At 45.4% G+C, this 11,209-nt stretch overlaps 1 protein-coding gene across 1 annotated transcript; it reads left to right on the plus strand.

Moving 5' to 3' along the window:
* Positions 1 to 6,913: 6,913 nt before the first annotated feature.
* Positions 6,914 to 7,255, plus strand: LOC106633606 (tetraspanin-15-like; the record flags this gene model as incomplete). Its single annotated transcript, XM_042227967.1, is given in 1 exon segment — positions 6,914 to 7,255. A coding segment is annotated over 1 exon segment (87 nt), but the record flags the coding sequence as incomplete, so codon positions are not given.
* Between the last annotated feature and the right edge of the window lie 3,954 nt (positions 7,256 to 11,209).

Genomic DNA, 11,209 nt, shown 5'->3' on the forward strand with positions numbered 1-11,209 from the left:
GGCGCATGGAACAGTACTACTCATATGAGCAGTAGGGATGGGTATCGTTTAGGTTTTATCCGATACCAGTACCAAACCGGTACTTTTGAAACGGTGCCGGTGCTTAAACGGTGCTCGAACCGGTGCTTAAAGAATGGAGAACACACACTTTGTCCAAAAACCTCTATGTTTCAGCTGTTTTTTTGTAAAAAGATAACAATGTTAGCCTTTTCTGCAGCTATAGGGCATATATGGTATCACTCTTGGCTGGAAGCAGTGCTTAAACAATGGAAAAAACACAAACTTTGTCCAAAACCTCTCATGTTTAACTGTTTCCACTTTTTCTTTGGTCATTTTAGCCTTTTTGGCCAGGGTGAAGGGAGTATCTGCCATCAAACAAGAAGACAGCCGCATGTAACTACGATGGTGTTTGCTAGTTCACCTTACATGCATTAATGTAATAACGTGGTTAGCCTACTCAACGTAAATTACACACGAACAACATTAAGCTACTCACGCAGAGAAGAACGGCTGCTGCTGCCATCATCATCCTCATCATTTCTGCTACACTGGCAGGGCTAGGGGCCAGGACTCTCCTCTTCGGGTTTTTGGGGGATGTTGCTAACTCCGGGTCGATAACAGGCCAACCCACCCGCAGTAGATGTGCTCGGTGTGAGGTCTCGCAGCAAGCTATCAAATACGGCGCATTTCTCGGCTTTTAAAAAAACGCTATGCGTCGCCAGGTGTTTCATCAGATTCTGAGGTGTTACCTCCTTTGACAGTATCACAGTATCAGCTTAAAGCACTTGTTGCAGGCTGCTGAGTTTGCATCTTTTGCTGTGAAGTACAGCCAGACTTTGACCGCTTCGCCTTGGGCATTTTTAATCTGTAGCTCTGCTCTAAAAGAACGTACGTACCTGGGCCCGCCTACTACGCTTGCAAAGGTAAAATGATTGGCTAGAATCCAAAGTGTGTGACATCTCTGTCATGGTCCTGGGTCGTTGACCCAGCATTTTGTGTTTATTCTGATTTGTATTAATTTAGGGTTGAATCTCTAGTTTGATGTTTTGTCAGCCCTACCTGTGCCTATCCTTCATGTCCCCGTGTTGTGCTGTAAAACAGTTTGGGTGTTTCCTGTTTTACTTTGTAGGTCTGTGTCTCGTTATGCCCATTAGTTCCAGCTGTGTCCCCTCCTGTGTGCCATTTCCTGATTACCTGGTGTGTGTATTTATAGTTGGTGTCTGCCTGTGCTCCTTGTCGGCTCGTCTGTGTTACTCCGTGTAAGTCTGCATTCTTCCGTGTATCTCTGCGTTCTATGGTGTTCCTGTCTCTGCGTCTCTCTGCCCCGCACCCCTTTTGTATGGTCTCAGGTTTGTCATTAGTTCTCCCAGTTTAGGTTTCTTCAGTTGTTTGTCATGCCTCACTGCCTGCTTCTGCCATTGTCACTTTGTGAATAAACATCACTCGTATCATCAGTCACTGCTGCATTTTGGGTCCTCCCTTTCCTCCACACCACACGGCTCACTCCGCCAGCCGTGACAGTACGAGCCGACCAACATGGACCCAGCGGCATCCGCACCTCCCGAGGAGCTTCGGGAGGACCTAATTGACTCTGTTTCCAGGTTGGTTAACCTATGGCTCGAGCATGAGGGGGAAGAGTGTCTCCGCGCTGTAGAAGCCAGGCTACAGCAGCTAATCTCTGCTCACTCCTGGCTGCTGGACTCTCTTCACCCGCTCGCACAGGACTTCATCCTTCACGAGCTGCACCTTCACCCACCAGCCGCTACCGCTTCCCAACCCAGCCCGGCGGTGAAGATTTTGCCCGGCCCGCCGGAGGTTTTGCCCGGCCCGCCGGAGGTTTTGCCCGGCCCGCCGGAGGTTTTGCCCGGCCCGCCGGAGGTTTTGCCCGGGAGGAAGCGACGATCGCGCCGTCGGCGCGTCGCCCCACAGCCGGAGATTAGGACTTCGGAACTGCCGGCTGTGGTGAGTGGAAAAGACACTCCGTCTGTTTCGCCAGCTCGAATGACTGTTTATTCCGGGGCTGTGTTTGTTGAGCCAGCTGCCCAGCAGGTAGCTCAGTTAGCCGCCCAGCAGCCACTAGCTCTGTTAGCCACTCAACCGTCACCTCCGTTACAGTCACAGCCAGACCTAATAGACACTTGGTTACACTCAATAGCTCAGTTGGAAAGAGACTCATCAGCTTTATTATCTACCCAGCCACCTATTCAGCCATCATCTCAACCAGCTCCGCCTGTACTACAAGTCGAGTCCATCCAACCGGAAAAGCGCTGTTTTACACCTGTTCATGTCAAGCAGAGAGACACACCACATAACGCAGTTGTCAGTCCGCAACAGCTGGCCAGCCCAGGGACTGTGACGCACTCCAGGGCCTCCCCAGAGGCTGGGTCCCAGCCCCTGGCCGACTCTGGACCCCTGGAGATTATGAAGCCGGCTGAGGACTGCATCCAGCTGTCGCTGCCTGAGCTGGGTCAATGCTCTGTGCAGCTGCAGTCTGCCTTGTGTTTGCCAGAGGCCCGTGCGCCTGCTGGTTCTGATCTGTTCCTGCCAGAGGCCCGTGCGCCTGCTGGTTCTGAACTGTGCCTGCCAGAGGCCCGTGCGCCTCCTGGTTCTGAACTGTGCCTGCCAGAGGCCCGTGCGCCTCCTGGTTCTGACCTGTGTATTCCAGGGGCCCCGGTGCCCACTGGTTCTGAGACTGTTTTAGCTGGAGGGCCCGAGGAGCCCGCCCAGCTTCCTGCCTCGTCAGCTGGAGGGCCCGAGGAGCCCGCCCAGCTTCCTGCCTCGTCAGCTGGAGGGCCCGAGGAGCCCGCCCAGCTTCCTGTGTCGTCAGCTGGAGGGCCCGAGGAGCCCGTCCAGCCCCAAGCCTCATCATCCTCGCCAGCTGCAGCTTCATCCACGCCGCGGGCAACAGCAGCTTCTTCCACGCCTGCAGCGCTACAGTCTCCGGCTTCCACGCCGTCGCCTGCTGCAGCCTCATCATCCTCGCCCGCTGCAGCCTCCGAGCCTTCATCCTCGCCCGGTCCAGCTTCAGCTTCAGCGTCGCCCGGTCCGGCCTCCTCATCCACTTCAGCTTCGTCCTCATCTGGTGCAGCCTTCGTGTCTTCACCCACGCCAGCTGCAGCCTCCCTGTCTTCACCCACACCGTCGCCTGGTCCAGCCACTGCTTCATCCTCGCCTGGTCCGGCTCCAGCCTTCGTGTCTTCAGCATCGCCTGGTCCGGCTTCTGCTTCGCCTGGTCCGGCTTCAGCTTCACCCACGCCGTCGCCCGGTCCGGCTTCAGCATCATCGGCTTCGTCTGGTCCAGCTTCAGCATCATCGGCTTCGCCCGGTCCAGCATCTGCTCCAGCATCCTCATCGCCTGGTCCAGCATCTGCTCCAGCTTCAGCATCGCCTGGTCCAGCTTCAGCCTCGTCTGGTCCAGCCTCCGCTTCAGCTTCAGCCTCGTCTGGTCCAGCCTCCGCTTCAGCTTCAGCCTCGTCTGGTCCAGCCTCCGCTTCAGCTTCAGCTTCGTCTGGTCCAGCCTCCGCTTCAGCTTCAGCTTCGCTGGTCCAGCCTCTGCTTCAGCCGCGCCTGGTCCAGCCTCTGCTTCGGTCTCGTCTGGTGCTGCGAAGGCCACGCCACCTTCGGGTCCCGGACTGCCGCCTCGACATCAGCGGTCGTCTGTCGGGCCGCTGGTGGAGCGTCAACGTCGATATGGACGACCTCCTAGACGCCGCCGTTGCCTTCCGCGCGGTCGGCCTCCAGACTTGTGTTATCGCCGCCGTTGCTGTCCGCACGGTCGGCCCCCTGAACGGTTTCCCTGTCGCCGCCGCTGCCGTGTGCACGGTCGGCCCCCTGAACTGCCTCCGCTCCGCCACCGCTGCCTTTCGTTCGGTCAGCTTTCGGAGCTGTGTCGCCGACGTGGCCGGCCTCAGAAGATGAACTGTCCTGGACTTCTGAGCTGTCAGCCTCCGGGCCGGCCTCCTGAACTGTGTTTTTGTTCTTGTACTCCGGCATGTGTGTTTTTGTTTTGGACAATCCTCGCGGTTCGCTGGAGCTTGTTTTGTTCGGGGTTGGTCCCTCCGTCCTGGGCCCCCGCCGCCCGCCCTGGGTTGGTCGTTTGTTTTTGTTTTGGGCTGTCTGGAGCCAGCCCTTGTTGGGGGGGTACTGTCATGGTCCTGGGTCGTTGACCCAGCATTTTGTGTTTATTCTGATTTGTATTAATTTAGGGTTGAATCTCTAGTTTGATGTTTTGTCAGCCCTACCTGTGCCTATCCTTCATGTCCCCGTGTTGTGCTGTAAAACAGTTTGGGTGTTTCCTGTTTTACTTTGTAGGTCTGTGTCTCGTTATGCCCATTAGTTCCAGCTGTGTCCCCTCCTGTGTGCCATTTCCTGATTACCTGGTGTGTGTATTTATAGTTGGTGTCTGCCTGTGCTCCTTGTCGGCTCGTCTGTGTTACTCCGTGTAAGTCTGCATTCTTCCGTGTATCTCTGCGTTCTATGGTGTTCCTGTCTCTGCGTCTCTCTGCCCCGCACCCCTTTTTGTATGGTCTCAGGTTTGTCAGTTAGTTCTCCCAGTTTAGGTTTCTTCAGTTGTTTGTCATGCCTCACTGCCTGCTTCTGCCATTGTCACTTTGTGAATAAACATCACTCGTATCATCAGTCACTGCTGCATTTTGGGTCCTCCCTTTCCTCCACACCACACGGCTCACTCCGCCAGCCGTGACAATCTCAGGAAAAAAAAGCACCGAAATAAAACACCGAAATGTGCGCTGCTTTTTGGTCTGGTTACTACCGTTTATGTCAGAACCGGTGCCATTATGGCACAAGGATTGCAATAATTGATTACATTTAAAATTAGTATGACTCATGCAAGCTGAGGCCTTACTGTGGAACATACAAAGCGGTGCGTACACAGCAGGTGAGGCTGCACATCATCTAAAAATCCAACACAGCTATATGATTGTCCCGCTAATAAAGAACTGAAAAAATAAAAGACAGAGATAAAACATCTATTAAAGGTGATAATCTCAGAAAAAGAAATGGCTGTGATAATATACCTTTAATCTATTTGTGAATGCGTAAGCAATTACATAAAAGCAAGCCAAAAACAGCATGACCAACAAGTAACAAGTGGAGGCAACAAATGACGCAATGTAAAGCAAGAGCTGGGATTAGCTGCGAGTCATTTCAAGGCATTACAAATACTCACAGCAGCTTGTTTCTTCCCTGAACTGTTTGCACACACGTTCCCATTTCTTTTACATACATAGACACACGTTCATTTCAATATCTTTCATTTATTAAATAATTTTTTTATCATTTAAAAGAAATGCAACATACACTCATGGCCACTTTATCAGTTACTTCTTGCTAATACTGGGTTTAGCTCCCTGTTTGCCTTCAGAACAGAAGCATGTAATTCTGCTTGGCATTGATGCATAAAAAGTGGAAATCTATGTGGGAAGATTCTGTCTAGATTTTGATCAATATTGCCACAATAGCATTAAGCAGCTGCTGCTATTGGTTAAATATCCATGATGCAGATCTTCCATTTTATCATATCGCAAAGATGCTCAATTAGTTTGGGATCTGATCACTGTGGAGACCATTTGAGAACAATTAACTCATTGTCATGTTCAAGAAGCCAGTTTGAGAGGGTTTGATAATGTGTGACCTGGTGCATTATCTTGCTAGAAGCACCATCAGAAGATAAGTACACTGTAGCCATAAAGGAATGGACATGGTTAAGAAACAAGACTCAGACAGGCTTTGGTGTTTAAATAATGCTCTTTTAGTACTAAGAGGCCCTGAGTGTGACAAGAAAAATACCTCATCATTGTACCACCATCATTAGAAGCAGCTCTCATGTTGTTTACCCCAATTTACCAATTTCTGACTCTACCATCCAAATGTTACACCAGAAAATGAGACTTAGCAGATGAGGAATTTTTTTTCCAATGTTCTATTTCCAGTTCTGGTGAGAACTGTAGCCTGAGTTTCCTGTTTTTAGCTGAAAGGAGTTTAGCCAGTGTGGTCTTCTGCGGCTGAGACCCACCTGCTTCAAAGTTTGACGTGCTGTCAGAGATGCTCTTATAGAGCAACAACAAATTTGGATCAAATAATAAGTGGTTCTATCAGCTTGAAACAGTCTTCCCATTCTTCTCTGACCTCTGAAATCAACAAGGCATTTTTGCCCTTAAAACTGCTGCTCATCGAATATTTTGGCTTTTTTAACCGTTCACTGTAAACCCCAGAGATGGTTGTGTGGGAAAATCCCAGCAGATCAAGTCTCTGAAATACTCATATCAACCCATTTGCCACCCTCTTTGGATGTTAAAAGTCCACTCAATGGACATTATTAGCAGCAAAAAGGCCCATAAACCACCTTTTATCTGCATTCCACAACTTCAACAAGTCGTCATGACTATGACTACATGTCTAAATGTCCTGAGTTGCTGCCACATGACTGGCTGATTAGATATTTGTGTTAACTGCCAGCTGAAATGGTGTAACTAATAAACTGCACATTGATTGCGCACTGCTTGTAACAGTCCCTACTGCCTATATTCTAATTTTATTTATTAATTTTTTAATCCAAAACCAATTCATTTACAAACATTTTTCACGCATTTATTTATTTAGTTGTTTTTTGAGGGTGGTTATTTTATTTTATTCTTATTTTTTTAGAATCCTACTCTTTCAGACAGACTTTTGTCAGCATTTTGAGGGCATTATGCTACCTCAGGGAGCCATGAGCACCTTTAAATTAAAATACAGACTGTCTTGCTTTGCATTGCTATGTTTTTCCCATAAACGCTACAAAAATACATATCTATAAATAAGTGCAAGAACTTGAACTAAGCAACAAATGCTGTTACAGGTGTACAGTAGCTGGCTGCTGAGTTGAACTAAATGAGGTTGTGTGCACTGCCCCTTTAAGAATGTAGTCAAAACAAAGCGTGGACTGGCCGGCCGCACGGAAGTGGTTTTGTTTCGGTGGTGAGCTACAATAATATATGAGAAATGAGAGGTGCTACGTTATTAAAACACAACTAGGTCTCCTAAAAGTTTTTGTTTTGTATTTCTTCAAGAATATTTTATTTTTCATTATTTTTTTTATATCGCTCGAACTAAACGAGAGATAGCTAGTTAGCTTTTTTTTAAGCTAGCTTTATTATCGCAAGCAACCATGCCTTCCTACAGTGAACTAAGGAAAACCAACTACTTCTACTACTTCATCAAATTTACCTTAAATATCTACTCAATGCTCTTCTCGGTAAGTTTCTGGTTCAAAAATTAATGTCAGCCTTGGTAGTAAGTTCATTTGCGCTGCAACAGTGTCTGCTAACTCAAGACCCTAAGCATCCAGTATCATCGCCAAGACATCATTCCAAAGATCATTGAAAACACTGGTGTTTCAATATATACCACCTGCTGTAGGGTCATGTGTATTTTGTAGCATATAACTTAAGCCATATTGCAAAAATACACAATCTACTATGGAATTCGGCATATATCACTGAACAAAGATAAATGGTCTTTGAACTGTAATTTGAATGGAAATCACTGATTTTCCTTGTACACTAGCTAAATTCCACCTACATATGGGGCACAGCTTCAGATTGGATATATGTGTGATCAAACTGAAAGAAACTGTATTGTTCGATAGCACACTTTCCACATTTACTAAAATATTATAATTATTAGGAATTTAAGAGTTTCTAATCACTACTTTGTGTTGGGAAATGTAGAATTAAATTGGGTGTGTTTTTCCAATGGCTTTCGGTTTGGAATTGTCTGGATACTAGCTAGCTGGTTACGTCTGCGGAAAGACATTTTCCCATAAGGCCCCATGTATCGTCCCAAAGCATAACCTGTTATAACACCTGCCTTTTAAATAAGACAATGCCGAGACATTCATTCCTCAATTTGGCATTAAAACAATACACCGGGGGCTCTGACTAACAAACAGCATCGTGGTGCAGGGCGTTGGATCCAGTTAAAGGTACGATGACGTGAGTAAATAATACGCCGACAGAAAATCCGGCGCCGCTGATAGATGCTAATTCTTTTACTTATTATAATTCCTAATAATACATCGTATCATTTGTGTAATGCAGGTTAAATCCAGAAATTGTGTTTTATTCATGTTCATTCGATTATCTTTATTTAATCATCGCGGTTGTACAAATAGTTTAATGTACATAATAACATTATTACACACAGATTATTCAGTTTATTACTTTAAGGTGAAGGAAGGTGAGCAAACAGAAACAGATTTCTTTGACTCCTAACTAGCCCAGTAGATAAATTGACTAATTTAAATTTTATCAATGTAAACACTGACATAAAGTTTCATTAGGATGGTCACACTTATGCAAAGGTGACATCAAAATCTGACATTTCATTATTGCATGTCCAGCTCTGTTTTAGTAAGTTGCACTTAACCATTTAACTTTAGTTTTAGCTGCAGAAGTTCTCTATCCCTGCAGGAATTTTGGCAGCTTAATGAACAATCTGCTTGAATTTTCTCGTGTTATTCCTTCATAAAGTGGCTGGTGATAATTAAGGATCTGGCAACCACTTAAAATGCTGGAAGAGTCCATGAATGTCTTGCAAGGGCATTAAGAAGTAAAGATGAGTCATTCTTAGCACGTGTTTTTTTCCCCCTGCCTCCCGGCATCCATAACCCCTCCTCAATATCACTTTGAATTCCAGAGCGAATGTTAGAGTAATGTTCAGTTTGCACCACAGCCAGCTATATATAAGCTATAAGCTTAACTTGTTTCCATTAGCACTGCAAACTGACGTTCATCTAGTCAGCCTTCACCTATGTCTCTCTCTTAATGCTTAATTATTAATTATTACAGTCAAACACGCAGAGAATTGTGTGAATGTGTCACTGTTTTTGGTCCCCTCACAACCCAATGTGGTTTTGGGGGTTTGTGATCCATTTGTGTTAACTCTCTTATCTTCTTTACTTCTGTGAGAAAGGTTAGCGCTGATATTGGAAATAAGCCAGATGTACAGGATCTGCCAGTGCTTTATAGATGGTTGTGAATTGTAATTGGAGCTGAAGTAGATGGACCCTACTCTTAAAGCAGATTGCCTCTGTTTCCAAATGAAAATCAATAACAGGGAAGCAACTACAGGTTGGTCCTTCCCTTTTTCTACCACTTCCATTAGTTAAACAACCCTCTATTTTTCTCATATGTCAGCAGAAAGTAACAAGTAACTAATGAAACTGTCTGGACACCAAAGTGTAAAGCAAGGGTGTGACTATGGACCTGGGGTTGTTTGTTATTATGTAATGATGATCATTATGTTTCACCAGCATACATTTTTGCCCCTTTTTCTGTGCCCCTTACAATCCTTTCACATTTTCTTGCTTTTATCCAACATTATGTGAGCAACGAGGGCAGCTCCAGCCCATTTATGGGTTTGTTTACAAGAAACCAAAGCTTCTGAATCTGTACATTTAATAAACTGGGAGATTATTTACTTTAGATTTTATCTATAAAGGTCATATCTCTTAGGAACGATTCCTAAATCAGCCATACAAGAGAATTTAAGCAGTAAAATGAGGCCATCATCACTGATATTGCGTAATGCAGATTGAAAATGTCTGAAGGGAGCATTTCTAGCTTTGTGTTACTGCAGCAACAATGTAATTCTGCTCTCATTTGATTTGATTTGATTGCACAGAGGGACAAAACAAACTGAACGCAGGCTAAAAGATGCTCCAGTGTTTTTGCTGTCCCTGTAGGATTGGTGGTGTTGTTTATCCAAACTTAAAATACACTGGCTAATCTCTGCTTTTAATTAGGGTTCGAAGTCTGAAGGGCTGGTATTTGTTAGTATTTGCTGTGAGCTGGGATGGTATAGAAGAAATGAAACACGATGGCACGGTGGGTTAGAACTGTTACCTCACAGTAAGGTCGTCGACCAGGTCGACTCCATCTGCTGACCAATCGGTCTGTGGGCCGCAGTTGTTGGTCAGCTAGGTGGAGAGAAGAGTGAAGTTGTATCATACAAAGAGCTGAAGTGAAACCAAGAGTTTAGAAACAGTAAAAAGTGTCACTGTAGCCACTATGTGAACCTTTCATGCCTTTTCCCAGTGAACTCCGCTATAGCTACCTTCTCTGTTTCGGCCCACTTGTCAGCCACTCAACATTTAGCAATCAATTACGTCATCTACTTCAGCAACCCACACTCAGGATCTTGGAGGACTGCACAGGAGCACATCTCGGATCTCCCCATGCGTCCCCCCCTCTTTGTCCGTATGCAGACGGACACATTTGCGGGACTGTAAATCCCGCTTAAATGTGAACGGTTGTCTGTCTTTCTGTGTTTGTCCTGTGACAGAATAGCAAGATCTATGAAGCTTTTCACCCTATGATAGCTGAGATAGGCTCCAGCCCCCTGTTAAGGATAAGCAGAAGAGAATGGATGGATGAATTGATGAAAAACGAGCCTAAATAGGCACATGGTGCTGTAATTGAGGCCTAAAAATTCAACTATCAAAAGTAATGCAAAGGACATTTTAAATTATCTTAAAATTTCACCCAGAAGTTTTATTCAACATGCTTGACAAAAAAAAAACAAACTCTCTCTTGCACTCTTTCTTGGTTTTAATTAGAATTAGAATACTTTGTTAATCCCTAAGGAAATTGTTTGGTTACAGTTGCTCCAAGACAATAACAGTAACAAACTGAACCAAATTAAATAATATAATATATTACAAAGTTTACAAAATATAAGAAATAGCTCTAATATTTTCAAAAAGCTCAATTACAAATATCCATAATATTGCAGAGGTGAAATATACAGACTGACATTTTACTCTACCTGTAAAACTTTGTTATTTTACTGTAGAGCATGTTCAGAAGGGTTTAACTGTTGCACTGTGTACTGTGCATTAGATGGAGGAGTTGTGCAGGGAGCCACAGGCAGGAATGATTTCCTGTGTAGTTCAGTGGTGCATCTCAGTCTCTCACTGAATGTGCTCCAGTGACCAGCCAGCACGTCATGGAGTGGGTGGGAAGTATTGTCCAGCATTGTCCTTATTGTGGACATCCGCCTCTTAAACACCAGACACATAACATTAATCATGTAATTACATAATTAATTAACATTAATTATGTATGTATTGCAGTCACTTCTTTGATTTTGACTGCGTCAGCACTAGGGCTGCCACGATTTGTCGACTAGTCACGATTACGTCGACTAT

The sequence above is a fragment of the Haplochromis burtoni genome, unplaced genomic scaffold, assembly GCF_018398535.1.
Source record: "Haplochromis burtoni strain Fernald_Lab_line unplaced genomic scaffold, NCSU_Asbu1 Contig_293, whole genome shotgun sequence".
Classification (NCBI taxonomy): Eukaryota; Metazoa; Chordata; class Actinopteri; order Cichliformes; family Cichlidae; genus Haplochromis; species Haplochromis burtoni.